The sequence below is a fragment of the Ceratina calcarata genome, unplaced genomic scaffold (assembly GCF_001652005.2).
Source record: "Ceratina calcarata isolate Rehan_Ccalc_2016 unplaced genomic scaffold, ASM165200v1 scaffold379.2, whole genome shotgun sequence".
Taxonomy (NCBI): domain Eukaryota; kingdom Metazoa; phylum Arthropoda; class Insecta; order Hymenoptera; family Apidae; genus Ceratina; species Ceratina calcarata.
In genome coordinates, this window is record NW_017161115.1 from 915,489 (window position 1) to 932,602 (window position 17,114).

A 17,114-nucleotide genomic window follows, 5' to 3' on the forward strand; every position below is an offset into this window, starting at 1 on the left:
TGTATTATTATTTGTACATTTGCCCAAAAGCAGTCAAAATTACTTCCTTGGGCAATCTAGTGTTAATAGAAAGACGCTTCTCGCAGTAACATTGCACTCATCTACACAATTCTTTGCTGTATCATCGTTCCACTTTCTGCTGGACGTATTACGCGAGTTCAAGCATTCCCGGGAATTAAGTCTTGACTTGATTATAATTAGAGCCTCGTCATAAGTCTTTGAAGACGGTTCATTATATTGTGAACGACGATTGTATGACATTGTCCGTAGCATGATATAACAGTATTAGTAAGAACCGTTTACTCAAATGGTTCAGTTAGATAAACCGTTTCTATCAGCATCAGAATAATTACGAAAATTACAAAAATAATGCGATATAGAATGACTATTTACACATATTAACTATATTATATAATGTAATACATATTAAAAACAATGCGTCCGTATGTAAATTGAGACCTCCGGCGGACTTCCAGTAACTGCCTCGATTGTTCGCCACGTGGAAACTAGAAACGTTAACACAATCGATCTTGGTTAATTATAAGATCAAACTTTGTCGCCCTGCGGGACAGTCGTCGCAGGCTTACGATTGAAATGGAACGTGTAACGAGGAATTAATGCGATTATGCAATGCTTGTACGAATCTACGCGTGTATAATCGAAGTTTTAGGAAACTGTCCTGTAAAACAGGAAAAACGGCGTCGCGTTATACGCGTAATTTCCGGCGAGAAATTTGCATCAGAATCGATATGCATTGTGACTAACGACGCCGAACGTCAAGCATTTTGTTAACTCAGCAAAATATACATTTTCGCAAGTGCATTCGCTGAATGAGTCATCTAATGTGGCGAAAAACTTTAGTCATTAATTAATTGTATAAAATCAATATTTATTCATTTATTCACCGTGTCTTGCAATTTTTTTTATTAAACTGTTTTATCTTTTCGTTGCGTATCTACATGCCCTCATTTCCTATATGTATACATGACAGAACAAATACGTATCGTAACTTACGGATAAGTTTACTAATAAAAAACAGAAACATATTTAAATTGTAATAGAGGGTTTATGATTAATAAATGTGATTGTTAATGATTAAATAACCGATTTAATCGTTTATCATCATCAATTCGTTGTGTTGATAAATTATGCGGTCTGATATATAATTTAGAATTCACGTTAACGATCTTAATTAAACTCGCTTGTGTAAAAAACCGCGTGGGATTCACGTGTTCTTCTGTTATCAGATTTCAATTTGTGGAAAACGTTATGCAGTTTCTTCCTTAGTAGAGTGGAAATATTCGACCGTTCCGCGGCCTCTCCGATACGCGTTCGTCGAATGCCGCGTAATATGAGTTTCGTGTCGGAATTTCATCGCGCCCCCGCGCAGGTCACGCTATTAAATTCTGGATCTTCATCGATTCCCCTAGCGAAAACATGTGATGGAAATGGGTCGAGGAAACCCGGCGCAACACGCCAACCGAATAGAATTAATTAAAAGATCCGTAAATTTATTTGTGGCTTCAGAAATGCTATCAAAATATTCCTTTAGAGTGTTACGAGTTAATTAGAGCTATGCAACTGCTATTATTAACGTAAATTATGTGTAATTGTGCGAACGAGAGGGAAAAAAACAGATGTTGATACGTGCAGGGAGTTACATAAAAATGCGGCTAGGATTCGTTGCGTGAAATCGCGACAAAAGTGCGAAAAACTTTTCATACTTGGAATTGGTTACGTATTGCAACTTGCAGCGGACGGGGATAATGGGTATGATGATATAGCTATGATAAGTTTAATAGCTAAATCGTCGAAGCGATTTAAAGGTCGCCCGGCGATGCCACATCCATTTCTGTTAATGTGACAACGGTCTGCATCCATCATTCTTCTCGTCTAGACGCGATACGTAATCCGATTAAGAAATGATTTACGGAAGCATTGATCTTCGATTTCTCTTCGACGATGCTGCGATCTCACGCAATGTTTTTGATCGCAGGTGATCCGCAACGGAGGTTTACTTTTCGGTGAAGAGAATCATCCGACATCATGGTGGACACACAGAGGTAACAGGAGAAAACAATCTTATAAATTCAACAAAATATAAATTCCTTGTTCGGAAAAACTGACAGCAGTTTGTATATATTGGGTTGTCCGGAAAGTTCGTGCCGATATTTTAGGACAATTAAAACGCAACTCATTTAAATATCGTGTATGGTTGATTTTGATTGATTTAGCATTCGTGCTAATTAACGTAATGTCGAGCGTGGGTTGTTCTCGATTTCTGTTCTAATCATATCTTCGTCTGTGGTGGACGGCCTACCTGGGCGTTCTTGATCTTCCAGGTCGGAATTTCCAGCTTTAAACCGAGCAAACCACTTTCGCACAGTTCTTTCGGCTACAGCATCCTCGCCATAAACAGCGCATATCTTATTTGCCGCTTGTGTGGCATTTTTGCCCATTCGGAAAAAGAAAAGCATTAAATGCCTATATTGCACTTCATTTGCCACCATATTCTAAGGCGTACAAAACTGATAAAAATTAACGAATCGTAACCAATCTTTTTTCCAAACATGACTGAAGCTATCTCTTTCAGAATATGTACACATGTCATTTGTTTTCAATAATTGTGATATATTCAATCAGGTCTTATTATATAAGAAAATGATGTCATATGCATCAAATTAATATTGTATCATTCATAGATAATTTAGGATGGAAGAATAAGTAGATTAGGATATCACGTATCAGACACTCCAACTGATAATTTCTTAATCCAAGATAATTGAATATTATTGCTGTGATATACTTTTGACTTTCGCTTGATTGATATCACAATTTTACAGTGTTTAATAAGATGAGAGAATAAATGAGAATGTGTCTAATAGGTGATCAGCTCGTCTTCATTTACCTGTTGCGTTCATTCGAATTCAAACCTTGGTTTCAATATAAATATGTCAATTGTATCTATTACGCAGATACGAAGATCATACCATATATAAGACACGATCACCCTGCAGCCTGCGAAAACTGGGAGGTAATCGACTCTTCAAACTATCAAATCGTTTAAAGAGACAATCTCGCAATAGATGTTTTGAGGAGAACCAGTGATCAGAAAGTATACAGTCTCGAGCAAAAACGAACCAGTCTAATAAAACATATATAAATTATATCCAAAGAATGAAATCCCTTAAGAAAAATTGTCAAAAATTGCATACAAAGTGTATGGTTCATTATTGTTCTCTGCTGTATATGCGAAGGTGCATCGGTCACGAGCATGATTCGGATTTTCAGACATGATCCCGGCTCGGGTGGTGCTCTACATGCTGTCGTTTTCGGGGTTCACGGTATCGTTCATGATGAGGAACGACATAAACATCGCCATGGTGGCAATGGTCAAGCCATCGCCAGCCAACCAGGACACCAATGTTACCACGACGTCCGAATATTGTTACGTAACGCCGAACGCGTCATTGACCAGCAACAGCTCGATGATCAGACTTGAGGTAAAGTCATTATTAAGACTCAATTAAAATATACACGCCTGTTAATACTTCAAGACCAACAAATCTGACCAACATACCAAATTATTAATTAGACTATTTTAATCGATAGATTATAGTAGAGGAAATCATAGCTAAGTAACTAAATCATAAAAAAAGAGGCGAGAGAATATTAATTGAACAAGTATAAAAAGTTTCATATAAAATAATTATTTGATACGTTTGGTATCGGTTGAATTTGTATAATAATGTAATTTATGCGATGCTCGTAACACTAGCGATTATGTTACGCAGATCGCATCGATTACGGAACATAACCGAGAGTTAAGAATCGTCGTGCACGTAACGTCACGTGTCCTCAAAGCATGTGACATTGCGAGATCTTATTAATGCTTAACAATTGCCTCGGCGCTTATAAAAAAAATAAATAAAATCACGGAACGGTAGAGACTGGAGCAGGAAATCAGGTATTTTCGTTATATAATAACAATGTTGAAAAACAGCGATCCGTAATGTGCATAAATACCAAGATAATTGCAAATCGTTGGTTTAATGCAAAAAAGAGCGCTTATGCAATTGTGATTGAAGATTTCATGAGAGTGCCACGATGATTGCAATTTCTTTCGAAGAATCAGGGGAATGTTGATAAGAGAATCTTGTGCAATTTACTTGGTCAGGATCAGGGGGAGTTCGACTGGAGCCCGGCGATACAGTCAATCATCAGCGGCTCCTTTTATTGGTGTTATATACTGTCACAAGTGGTCGGTGGTGTGCTCACGCAGTACTTTGGCACGAAAGCAGTTTTCGGTGGCTCTCAATTGATCACTGCGATCTGCAGCTTGCTGATGCCCTCCGCTGCTGGGATTCACTATGGATTCATGATAGCTTTGCGCAGTATACAAGGCGTTGCTAGTGTAAGTCTCCCTTCGACATATATAAATCAGTTGGACCAGCATATTTGTATATGAATTCGTTCACCTTATATTGTCATCTCGAAATTATTTCCAATTTTTTAAAATATAAAATGAAATTTAAAATATAAAATATAAAATATAAAATATAAAATGAATCTTCAATTTAAAAATTGTTTCTTTTATTTTACTGCTGACTTTTTAAGTAACTTTTTGTATATCTAATATCGGTATTTCTAAATTTAGACGACAGTATTTCAATTGATATTTAGACACTTTAATTATTAGAATTATTGTAAATTTATTTTATATTGTTAACAACTAATTATAGGGACTGACGTGGCCCGCGATGTACGCGATAGTCGGACACTGGATTCCGCCGGTGGAAAGGTCTCGTTTCATGTCCTCGTTCCAAGGTGAGCGTTCACCGGCTGCTAATTACCCTTTCTTTCTTTGTGCATTATAGCGATGCATTGATAGGTGCGCAGAACGCTACGATAGAGAAATCCGTTTCAGTTTTGGTTTCAATGATTGTTGACTATTTACTAATGTGGCTTCTTTCAGATCGAGCATACGTTTTTGTTTTCAGTAAAAACTCGCGGTAAATCGATGCAGGGATACGGTAAACTCGCTGACGCGCGTCAGTCGATTTTTCTATCCGAACGGGACCGTATATTTGTTCTCTGATTGCCTTTTAAGCTCCACGTGGTTGCATTCGCCGGACCGAGGGGTATACTCAACAGCGACCGCTCAACAGCATGAGAAAGGCCAGAGTATACTTCCAGCTGGTAGAATCAGCCGGGCTCCACGCCGACACGTTCCGTGTAAAACGTTAAACATTTCTATTTTATGTCAGTCCAACGGCGAACTCTTGTGAAGACCAATACGATATACATATCCACGTTTCCATCGTTCTCCTTTTTTTTGTCTTGCTTTTCGCGGGCTAGCCTTGGTGCGTGTAGCGTTCACTTGAATCTTACCGACGCACGCGTCTCGAGCCACAGAGGCATGGTAGTTCATGTAACTCATTACAAAACGCTGTACTTTGTAAATAAACTAAACTGGATTTCAAATGCACGAGAGAAATCTCTTTTGATGGATGTTAATAAACAGATGACTGAAATCCAGTGAGATAGACTTAGCGATGTTGAACGGACGATTTTCAAGTGTTTCTTTTATCTCACTCTAGCCAGCCATACCGTCATAGCGATTTCACCCTCATCTCATCGTACTAAGTCTCTACTTGAATCGCTTTACAGGGTGAAATATACGGCACCGCTGAAGAGCGATCGTCGCCCCCACACATGAATCGTACACGAGCCAAGGCGAAGCCCATTCGAGCAACCATCATGTTTCAGCTTCCATCCGGGGTTCGTGGGGTGAGCTACCTCCTAACATCTAGATTATCTATACACAGGGTTCAGCTTCGGCATCGGGATCACCTACCCACTCTGCGGGTTCATCATCGCCCACTTCGGTTGGCGAGCGGTTTTCTATACCACCGGCAGCATCGGCTGCTTCTGGTGCCTCTTCTGGTACTTCTTCGCCTTCGACACGCCTGCTACGCATCCGAGAATATCCCAGCAGGAGCTACGATACATCCAAGGCAGCGTTGTTGACCAAGTCCATTCCAACGAGGTAAATTCTTTTTCAAAGAAGCTTGAAACATTTTTTTTTTGTTTCCCGAGAGTCACTGAATCTTCTTGTTACGAAGACCATGCCGGTCCCGTGGGGTTCCATCCTCAGATCTTGGCCAGCATGGTCGATCGGAATCACCACGTTTGGGAGAATATGGGTGCACTACGTCTTCATTATTTCCGGACCAATGTACATGAAAACTATTCTAGGATTCAGCATCCAAGCGGTACGTAGTTTAAATATTTTTATCTTTGTCGAATATGTTTTTTTAAATTTTGAATTCTATTTCAGAATGGACTCCTGTCCGGTTTACCATTCATCTGTAGTTACTTCAGCTCCGTTGCCTTTTGTTACGTGGCTGATGTTCTAGTTACGCGGCAGATAATGTCGCTGACGAATGTTCGCAAGGTGTTCACTGCCTCTTGTAAGTATTCACTTGACTTTAGATCGTCAAATACATAATATATAAAATTATAGGTATAACGTGATGGGTATTTTTGATTTGCAGCACAAGTAGTTCCTGGAATAATGTTAGTATTGATCGGCTATCTGGGCTGTGACATTGTCCTGGTTCTAGTAGTGTGGTTCATAGCCGTTACTCTAATCACAGCTGCCTATGCGGGGGCGATGGCGAATATCGTCGACATCGCGCCAAACTTTGCAGGCAAGTATAATAATTCGATTATTAATCATTCTTGGAATATCATTTTTAAATTGAACTTCGTTAATTCCAGGTCCAATATTGGCGTTCGCACAGACAATTCACATGACAGCAAGCTTCTTATCTCCGGTCGTAGCAGGCCTCCTCACTCAGAACAGCGTGAGTACAAATTTTAATGTACGATTCTTCGAGTGAATTCTAATTCGTAATGAAGAAAATTAATATTCTAGCAAGCCCTCGATTCGTGGAGGCAAGTGTTCGGGGTGGCCGCGTGCGTCGCCTGCGCCACTTACATCGTCTATCAGATCTGCGGCACAGGCGATATCCAGCCGTGGAACTACCCCGATCAAAAATATCCGCAATCGGCTCAAGAGGACTCGCAACCATTGAACGAGGTTCCTGAGAAAAACGGGAAGTCCCGTTCTGACACTTTTGAGGAGGCGTAACAAGTGCTCGTTCCTTGACTGTAAAAAAAAAGGTCAGACGTGAGCGGCGCTCCAACGTCTCATACTTCTCCCTGGATCTCGACGAGACTAAGATTATATTATATACACGCTCGTACACGTACGCGGGAAATCTCTATTTTTTTCGTAACATGTCTGTATCTATATGTAAATAATTGGGCCCGTGACGAGGGAGAGATGATCATAGCAGTCAGGGTAAAACTCACACATGTTTTAGGGTTTCAAAGAATATTTTCTATTGATAATTAAGTCTCGAGTAAAGCGCAATTCTCTATTCGCCCTTGTTTCGCATTTGACTTCACGGTAAGTTGTATCGAGGGTAGAATGCACAAACGCGACGATAATTACGATCGTTCGCTTGTATCTCCTCTGTGATTTTTATTCACCGATGGAAATGGATCTCGCGAAAGGAATTTTTCAAAAATTGAACGAGTTTCTCATCAGAACTTTAACGAAGATCTGATATTTTTCCAGAAAACTGATGAACCGGATTCCTGAAACCTGTTGCTCGAATATTTTTCTAATTTGATAGCGGATTTAATTAATGAGAATGACGGATTTTTTGTCCTAGTTTTGTTTTAAAAAAAATATTATTCCACGTTCATCGGATCATCCATCCGTAATTGAGAGGACATCGTGACAAACAGTCTCGCTCCTACAACTTCGCCGGTGATATTTCATTAATCTTTTTGTTAGATATAGTAAAAAAAGAAGCGAGGGCGGAGACATTTGTAAAGATTGCATATGATTGTACTTAGACATTATTGAAACGTTGAACGTTTAATACACCGTAAAGATAGAGATAGTACAAGTTTATACAATGAAACAAGAGAGAGAAGCAAAGAAATTATATATATATAAAAGTAATATACTACATACTACTATTCGATGCCTTGCAACAGCAAAAGTTTTCTAATTTTTATCGAACTGTAAATTCACGAAACATCAAACGGACGCAATATACTTATCTAGTACTTATCTTCTACGACAAATTATTATTAATATTATTACTACTTACTATGAAATATACTTACTAGTCACGTTTTGTTAGAAAAGGTGAAATAAGTATACAATGAAAAGAAAACATCCCGAAAGACATTCTATGCTTTCTGATGGTATTTTTTCCACAGCTCTTTATGATTCCATTCGTATAGCGCAACAGAACGTTAGGAGGTGATTTTTCGCAAGTATTGTAATTTTAATTATTTTTCTACGGACGTAATTTTAGATATATAATTTTTAACTTTCTCGTTTGTCCGTTATTTTTAAGCACCTTAATCACACGTGGTTACTTAGCAAGTGTAGGGAGCGAATGATTTGAATCAAGCGCAAATGAAGAAAAATGTACGTAAGATTTATTTAGTCTACGTGTGCCATTCGTGTAATTAAAAATCAAAAAATTTGTAAAAAAAAGGAACATTGGTGAACTCGAGTGTTTTTGAAACGATAGTTTTTGTAATCGAACACGTCAGCAGACCCATGGCATTGATACGAGTATATAATATATAATAAGAAAATAGAAAAAAAGAACAAACAAATATACGATTATATATAATTTCATTAAGACACTGTGTTCAATGATTGCGAAACACCTATTCTTCTGAATAATGATTAATTCTGTTTTACGTCGACGTTATCGTCGAACCAGTCAATATCGATAACCAGTTGCATCATGCCTTGTCCAGATACGATCGAATGATAAGTTAATCAGTAAGAATGACGCCAGGTGACTTCAAGGTGAACGCACTTTTCTTTTATTCGATTGATAAGGACATGCGAACGACCCGGGGGACGCGATAAAAGTAAGCTATATCTGCTTAAGGTGTACTTTTAGCGAGACAATTTCATCGGGAATAGATACCGCATGGAAAACAACTCGCTCAGATAACTAACGCTAATAGAACAACGAGCAAGATTTATGGCTCGTAAAATCTGCAAAAGATGCAAGGAAAAACAATCGCATTCCAAGGTGTAAAACAGTTTATATTTGGAGAAAAATAGTAGGCCAATAAAACTTTTATGGTATCCATTAGGAAATACAATTTGGATAGAAATTTCGTTAATCATTTAAGAATTCTGTTTTTCTTGTAAATACGTAAAATTCAGAATTTATTTATTATGAGAATACTAAGCTGGGATCTTATGTTGCAATCTTGAAACGATTCTCTTAAGCCGAACGCTTGCTCTTGATGACTCGTGCTCTCAAAAATAATATCCGGTTACTCCCACGCCTCCCGCGTCGGATTTCCCAGAAATATCATTTAACAAGCAATGGAATCGTAGGTAATTCAGTTACTCCGAGAAAAACCAATTCCATCGATCCAGTCCGAAATTTATTTACGCCGTGTCAGTAACGGGAGAGTAATCGTGCAATCAGCAGTTATTCAAAGCTAAGCGGAATCCCCGAGATCGATCTACGATTCATCGTCGCGGGAATAATTCACGGGGCGCAATTCTCGAAATTACCTGGCTGAAATCAACACTTGTTTGTGATACATTCATTAAGTGGCCGACCGTGTGACGTACAAAGATTAGATACGAACAGACCTGAATAATTTCTATAATAACAATATAATGATGAAATATATATTAAATTGGTGCATACGAAACGTTGTTCCGTTTCTCGACGAAATTGATGATAAAATGCGTTGCAATTTCATTCAACTATATTGCGTTACTCAATGATGAAAATCAAAACATCGGCTAGTTCCGTGCAATCACATTTAAAACGCATTAGAAATAAAAAATAGACAATTTCCACGCGCAATCTTGAATCGATTTAAGATAACGGAATTACTTAAGAATGTATTGGCTATACAGTCAATCCCAAAAGTTTATGTACCTTAGAAAAACGCATTTCCTATACTTAAAAAGAAATCAGACGTCGGAAGAACAATGCTAATAATAAATAGCTACGTGCTAAAAAATATAGAAGGAAATATTCNATGCAATTTTCCCGTAAGTTCAACGGTTTGGAAGTTATTGGCAGAAAACGAAAATTTGGAAGAAATTGAAGGGGTATCCCTTGGAAAAATCTCGGAAAAATCGAAAATTTTTTTTTGCTGTTTATTATTAGTAATGTTCTTCCGACGTCCGATTTCTTTTTAAAAAATGCGTTTCTAAAGTGCATAAACTTTTGGGATTGACTATACAGCCAATACATCCTTAATTATTTGTGAATGTGTAAAGTGAACGGAGAAAATATTTTATACGCCTTGATGACAGAAAGTGAATAGGGGGAATCAGAAAAATGCCAGAAATACTGGAGCGCGTGGGAGGTGATCGCCTCTCTATTTAGGGAACCGGCTACAACTTCCAGGTCAAGAACACATGTCGCGTCGCGAGAGTTCAAACGGTCGAACTTCGAACTTTGCGCGTCGCACTGAATAACCACGTCGCGGTATTGGTGATCGATATTGCTCGCGGATATCGAGTTCTGTATCATTGTACGGGAGAGCGAACTGCGCGAAAGCCACGCGCGTTAATCGAGATATGAAACGGAGTCGCGTACAAGATATAAGTAAGGGGGACCGGCGAGAACAGTCAGTGTTCTCCGAGTCTTGGCTTTCGATCGTGCGCGATCTCCAGACGCAGTAGATATAAATATATCAATTCCAAAGAAAGAGAGAGAGATTTGTGAAGGCAGACATGCGGTGAGGCAAATATTTTCGTTTCCGCGATACGCAGGCCTCCTTTTCGATTCGCTTCTAATTTTCGTTTCGGTCCAGGCTCTGGGTATTGTTAACTCTTTTCCTGCTCGTCACGGTGCTCGTATCGGAGGCGTTCGCCGACAGCCCTGGGAAGCAAGTTAAGTCGAAGAACGGCTATGAAAAAAAGAAGAGGGACGTGGCTTATTCGAAGTGAGTTCAATCGGATGATACGTTATGTTCATATATAGATTGTGCAAATCTTTTTGCACTCGAATCTTATCGCGGTCGACGGAGTTCGCGACGAATTGCATGGAACGATGCACGGTTTTGTTTCAGGGGAGCGAGGAAGGAAGATGGAGAAGGCAAGAAACTGCAGCCTAGAAAGAGGAAAAACAGCGAAGAAGAGAAGGTCGAAGTTCCATCCGAGAACGTAGCTCAAAAAGAAGAGTCGGGTAAGCCGAAGACCAAGAAGTTGAGGCAACGGGAGAATGTAGACCCGAAGAAGAGTGAATCTCCGAAGGACAAGTCTAAGAAGAGTAGCAAAGTCGCCGCGGGGTCTGAGGAGGTTCGGCAGAAGAGCTCGAGGAAGCTGAAGGACAAGAAACTTAAGGGCAGGAAAGTCGAGGAACGAAGCGAAGAGGGTGAAAAGAAACAGGATACTGTCAAGTCCAAAGAGGTAAAGAAGGAAAAGAAAGAGAAACTGCAGAAGAGAAAGAAGGGAGCTAGTGCGGAGGAAGTGGAGAAGCCAGTGGAAGTGAAGGAGTCGAAGAAGGACAAGAAGGCCGAGAAGAGTAGGAAGAAGCGACAGGTGGAGGTGGAAAAAATTGAACCGGAAGTTGCACAGGATGTCGATGACGCGCCTATCGAGAAGGAAGAGGCTGCAGTGCAAACTGCGAACGGGAAAGCGATCAGCTGCCCCGTTCCGAAAAACGAGGAAAGCGTGGAAAGCGATGAGAGTGAGGAAGTTGAACCCCAATAAGCTTGATTAGTTCAATCATATTCTAAAGTTTACTTCGTTATTCAAGTTTTAAATCATACTCGAACATACAGAAAGTCGTCGACATTAACTTAGGCCAGGCGGTACTCGACGTTTCCCGTATCTCGGCGATGATCCATCGGCCAATCAGAACACCCCACGTTATATTAAATCTCATTTACTTTATCTCTATATCTACATCGAGTCGCGCGAGCATTGTCTTATTTACAAATAATGTTCCATAAATGTGATCGCGCGAATGCGTCGCATTGCGAGACTTCAAATGTACATACAGACGTGAAGAATAAATATTTTTGTAAAATCGAAATCCGTTTCTAATCACTCTTGCTGTTGAAAATAGCAGTCCACCCGGTGCCGACGTTGTTCACAGATGAAGCGTACGTCACTCTTATTCGATTGCCGGTAGCCTCGAACGGTGCCGGTTCGTCCTATAAAAATAAAATAAAAAATCTTCAAATTAAGAAATCGTTATCACCTCTAACAATTTTATTATCGATCATATTACCCCTCCGCAATAAAGATGGGCTAGCTGCAGCTCTCCATTCGAATCGTAATTATAGATTCCAACTAAGTTGTACGAATAATTGCAAGTGCTTTTTGTGCCTATGTCAAACACCGTGAACGTGAGGGTGACTTTTAAGCCAACCGGCACGCTGATTTCCCAGATGCAATTCGTGTCATTCCGATACTCGTTCGGATACATCGGCGATGAGAACGATCCCCCGTAATTAAATATTCGACCACCGCAGCCGCGACCTATTAACGCATAAAACCGTTCAGCTCTGTTTAATATGTTTTATCTTCAACAAGCAGTTTCCTGCGACGCACTCGATTACGTTATTTGCTTTATCAACAAAAATTCTTATCTATTTTCTATCAGGTCTAGCGCGACTGCGAATATAACACTAAGACTGTGATATCATAAAGTAATATTAATTACCTTGATCCGTGGTTGTATACGTGATGTCGTAGTACTCGTACGTGTTATGCCACTGGGTCCAAGAATGCAAGCTCACCTTGTTTCCCGTACTAAATAAGGGACTCGGAACACCCACGTTGCACAACGATGCCATCAGTTTTCCATTAAAATCGCCATCGAACACCTGTGTATCACACAATTTCATTTTATGAACGTGTCAATCAATTGCAAGTAGAAATATTAGGTGAAGTAAAAAGTTCTGAGCCTTTTTTGTCTTTATTTCGACGATGAAATTGACTTCTTGAGACCAGCCTTATGCAAATGGTTCCAAACGGTTTTCTGGCTAATCTTCAGTTCCTGGGCAATAAAATAAGTGCTCGCATGCCGGTCTGACTCGACGATTTCCATGATTTTATCAACGTTTTCGACGATTGGCCTACCAGAGCGTGTCTCATCTTCGACGTCCATATTACCAGAACGGAAACGTTGGAACCACCGCTTTGCTATTGCATTCGATACTGTATTGGGTTCATAAACAGCACAAATTTTTTGGCCGCCTGCATCGCTTTTTCCCCTTGGTCGTAGTGGTACTGAATAATGTATCGAATTTTCTCGTTTTTACCTCCACTTTGGAACGCACTAACACACAACTGGATTCACTCATCAAAAAATTGTCACAAGACTTTTTTTAAGGCGTTATGTCGCCTTTAATTTGCCGTATAGAATGAGAAGATACAACGTATACATCGTAAGATATGGCTCACTAAAGTCATGTAACGAAAAAGGCTCAGAACTTTTTACTTTACCTAATAATTGACTTGAAGAAAGGCTTGCCTGCAACGCAGAACTTGTGCACTCGTCCGCGTCGTAGATTATTATTTGGTTGAAGTACAGAGAGATCGTGTGGTTAGGAGGGGCCGTGATCGTGATCCAGCAATCCTCGATGCTGTCGTGGATGATCCGACCCGTTTCCGCGGTGAAGTTCCGATCGCAGGTCGAAGTACCGTATTCCAACTTGAAACCCTTATGTCTGCCTATGTCGCTTTTAAACATCACTTCGATCTCGGTACTGTAACTGTATGACAAAAGGATAAACAAATTTTATAGATGCGATTCTATGATTCAATCATCATCAGAAATATTTAATGTGAAGAAAATCTGGAAATAATCAAACCTGTAGTAATCATGAGGCAGTTTGTCGCCGCAGTATTTGTACGTCGCCATCGGTTGAAAATCATTCTGTATAGATCATCAGATTATGATTATTCATAGCTAGAAGATTTGTATATAATTGAATTAGTCTTACGATTTGCCTGTTGTCGTCTTCGGACCAAATGAAATTCTCGCCAAAACCTTCCTCGATGATCTGTCGATTCTGTGTACATTTTCAACAATTAAATGATGATTAACACTAGAAAGACTGAAACTTAGTATATACCTATATTGCCCAAAGCAGTCAAAATGACTGCATTGTGAAAGAATAATGTGTAAAGAAATTTGTTTAAAATTAATTTTTAATATTTTTTATATTATTTACAGTCATATAACAAGTTATTAGTAAATGTTAACAATAAAAAAAATTTACTTCGCTAGGGATAAAAAATAATTTATGCATTATTATTTGTACATTTGCCCAAAAGCAGTCAAAATGACTTCCTTGGGCAATCTAGTGTTAAGATTGTTTATAATATAAACCTTACCGACGTGTCTCTGATTTGAACGTAATCGTCCTCGCACAATTTCGAGTTAGTCAGATCGAAGTCCAAGAAACGTATGTGCAGTCTATCGACGTATAATCCTTCGGCTCTTAACAACCAACGGCACCTCGAGCCTACTTCGTAATTGTTAGGATAATTCGGTGAAGTCAGCACCTGCTTCGTATTATTTATTACTGCCGGTGCAAACCCGCACATTCCTACAACGAATGGAACGTATTATTATATTTATTTATTTACAGATATTTTATTTATTTTACCATCTACTGCTTCCAGTGTCCCAGTGACTCCAGTTCCTTCCTCCGTCCCATCGCTGAAGAATCTTATCCAAAGTGCACTCGTGCTGGAGAATATAGGAATCGGTGGTTGATTGCCACAGTATCTTCCTATGAGTTCAGCGTGAGGTCCAGCACCGTCACGAAGCTAATATACATAAACAAATAAAAAATGTAAAAAAGGAATTAAGCAAAAATTGTTCAATTTTTATATAGTAATTCGAATTTACTTCGATGAAATCTCCCGTGCATTTATCTGTACTGTTAGAATAAATAAAGTATCTAATGTCCATTTTGTTGATGGTGAATTTGATGTTCTTTCCTGGTGACGTTATCACAGTCCAGTGGCAGTCCTCCAGACTGTCGTACGTGGTACCCATTTGTGTCTTGAACGATTGATTTTGAGTAGCGGTTAAATTAATACTGCCACCGCAGCCTGCCTCTTCGCTCTTAGTGAACATCACCTGGGACCTCGAATTTGTTAATAAACGATTCTCCAGAAAATAGTCATAATTAAAATTCACGAATCATTGAATTTTGTAAACCTTTGCTGCTATGCCGCGGTATTCACCGTATTCATCCGCCTCGAAACGGACTAGCATAGAGTTAGATCGAGATTTGATGATAGGTAAATTTCGCGTGAGATTTCCACAAAGTGTGGCCAGCTTCTTTGAATCCTCCGCGACCAGCCCCTCGTAAACCAACACTTTATCGAAATAGCATCTACAAAACGTAAATAAAAAGGTTTGTCACACGTGGATGAATTTGTACTAGGATGATTGCCACGTATAGTGTTCGATTGTCATGTTAACTGTTTTCCAATTGTGAAACGAGATACGTACTGGTGAGTGTATTCCATTTCGAACAGCTCGAAGCGTAGCACGATGCTCTTATCCGCGGGCGCTTTGATTTCCCAATTGCAATGCAATCCATTCACATATTTCTGGCCGTTTGACAAGGAGCTGATATCTGTCGGGGCTGTTATCGTTCCGCCGCAATCTGTTGAACAGTAACGACACATAGAAAAAGTTAATAATTAATTTAATTTAATTGAAGTACCGTTTAGGAAGTACTCGAACGCGAAACCGGCTCGCTGGAGGAAATTATCTGTTCTGAAAATGATCTCGGTTCTGTCCTTCGATTTTATTATAGGTGGCTTGTCCGTTCCGCACCACGTTTGTTCGTCCTCCCCGTACCTAATTATATATTTCATCGTCAAGTTATCATAGCGACAGGCCTTCTGAAGCCCCTCGATACCTGCAATCGGCCAAGCATTAATTATCATAATCGCAATTATTTTCAATAGCAATATTTTGAATAATCTTTTTACTGGTTTCAAGCTGGAAATCTATGAACTTGATGATCATGCTCTTCTCGGGCGCCAATAGGGTGTAGTTACAGAATATATTTTTCGGATAGTACTTCGGATACCTAGGCGAGACAATGGTTTTTCTGTGTTTCGAAGTTACTTCGTAAATGCCGCCGCAGGCTTCCGTCCAGACGGCACGGAATCCGTCGCCCTGAATCGCCTCGTTCGAGTGGAAGACCACTTTCATACTACTGCCGCTCGAATTGAACGCCGGCGGTGTGTCCCTTCCACAGACCTTGCCCAGCTCCTTCCACCCTTCGACCAAGGAGTCGTTCGACAGCGTCGTCCAGTCGAAAATCTTTAAAATGGAAATTGAATCCCTTTGTTTGAAACAGTTCTATCGAAGAACGAATGTATAGTTCTATGAAACAATCCTACAATTGACTTCTCTATACCTGTATGTAATCCTTCTCGCAGTTGGCGCTGGTCTCTAAGTTGAAACGATCGACGAATCTCAGACTAATGTGGTAACCGCTATCAGCGTTTATTTCCCAGGTACACTCTGCGTTATTAGGATACCGTGCAGGGAACCTATTAAATCCTACATTTGTAGATTCTTGAATCGACTTACCATTAAACTACGAATTTTATGCATTTATAAAAGATTAGAACGTACGACAGTGCAGAAAGTTACTATTTAATAGAATTATTTATATACACCAAAAAGCTTTAAAGAATTTTTTTAATTGATCCCACGAATATTTCGTTTTGCATAAAAATCCGTAGTTTATTATTACGTTATTGAATTATTACTTAGGCGATGCGATTTCTCGACTGTTGGCACGTAGAACGCCACCGCAGCCGTTGTTCGCAGGTTCCAGGAAGAATTCAAAGTCGTTCGTTTCATCCGTGCCCATGTACTCAATCCACAGTTCGTTGGACGTGCTGGTGATGTTATGATCCTCCATCCGTCCGCACAGTTTACTTGCCACTGGCGAACTGGATTTACCTTGTCTACAAGAAATAGTGATTAACGATATATAATATTTAATTCAGTAACATTAACACTAGAAAG

General features: G+C 39.6%; 3 protein-coding genes across 7 annotated transcripts in view; 2 read left to right on the plus strand and 1 right to left on the minus strand.

The window, feature by feature from the left end:
* Nucleotides 1-8,738, plus strand: part of LOC108625914 (vesicular glutamate transporter 2) — a 12,298-nt gene extending 3,560 nt beyond the window's left edge. For 3 of the 5 annotated variants that reach the window (XM_018026261.2, XM_026814380.1, XM_026814381.1), the window contains 11 exons: nt 1,997-2,063; nt 2,976-3,034; nt 3,292-3,503; nt 4,178-4,414; nt 4,743-4,827; nt 5,829-6,049; nt 6,126-6,275; nt 6,341-6,473; nt 6,558-6,713; nt 6,784-6,869; nt 6,941-8,738. In XM_018026261.2, the coding sequence (XP_017881750.1) occupies nt 2,047-2,063; nt 2,976-3,034; nt 3,292-3,503; nt 4,178-4,414; nt 4,743-4,827; nt 5,829-6,049; nt 6,126-6,275; nt 6,341-6,473; nt 6,558-6,713; nt 6,784-6,869; nt 6,941-7,156 (1,572 nt within the window). In that variant the 5' untranslated portion in view covers nt 1,997-2,046 and the 3' untranslated portion in view covers nt 7,157-8,738. The remainder of the gene's footprint in view (nt 1-1,996; nt 2,064-2,975; nt 3,035-3,291; nt 3,504-4,177; nt 4,415-4,742; nt 4,828-5,828; nt 6,050-6,125; nt 6,276-6,340; nt 6,474-6,557; nt 6,714-6,783; nt 6,870-6,940) is intronic. The other 2 variants (XM_026814382.1, XM_018026262.2) reach the window with 1 other exon arrangement.
* Nucleotides 8,739-10,523: 1,785 nt separating this feature from the next.
* Nucleotides 10,524-12,128, plus strand: LOC108625915 (nucleolar protein 58). The gene is made up of 3 exons (XM_018026264.2): nt 10,524-10,827; nt 10,903-11,034; nt 11,161-12,128. The coding sequence occupies exons 1-3, from the start codon at nt 10,823-10,825 to the stop codon at nt 11,801-11,803; spliced, it is 780 nt and encodes a 259-aa protein (XP_017881753.1). The 5' UTR covers nt 10,524-10,822; the 3' UTR covers nt 11,804-12,128.
* A 7-nt stretch (nt 12,129-12,135) lies between these two features.
* Cubn (Cubilin) overlaps nt 12,136-17,114 on the minus strand; it is a 19,525-nt gene continuing 14,546 nt past the window's right edge. The window contains exons 35-49 of the mRNA XM_018026207.1: nt 16,853-17,053; nt 16,495-16,630; nt 16,061-16,397; nt 15,790-15,987; nt 15,573-15,729; nt 15,276-15,453; nt 14,961-15,194; nt 14,716-14,878; nt 14,441-14,655; nt 14,047-14,115; nt 13,915-13,979; nt 13,575-13,815; nt 12,762-12,924; nt 12,327-12,577; nt 12,136-12,249 (exon numbers count right to left, since the gene is read on the minus strand). Coding sequence (XP_017881696.1) covers nt 12,136-12,249; nt 12,327-12,577; nt 12,762-12,924; nt 13,575-13,815; nt 13,915-13,979; nt 14,047-14,115; nt 14,441-14,655; nt 14,716-14,878; nt 14,961-15,194; nt 15,276-15,453; nt 15,573-15,729; nt 15,790-15,987; nt 16,061-16,397; nt 16,495-16,630; nt 16,853-17,053 — 2,722 coding nt within the window. The remainder of the gene's footprint in view (nt 12,250-12,326; nt 12,578-12,761; nt 12,925-13,574; nt 13,816-13,914; nt 13,980-14,046; nt 14,116-14,440; nt 14,656-14,715; nt 14,879-14,960; nt 15,195-15,275; nt 15,454-15,572; nt 15,730-15,789; nt 15,988-16,060; nt 16,398-16,494; nt 16,631-16,852; nt 17,054-17,114) is intronic.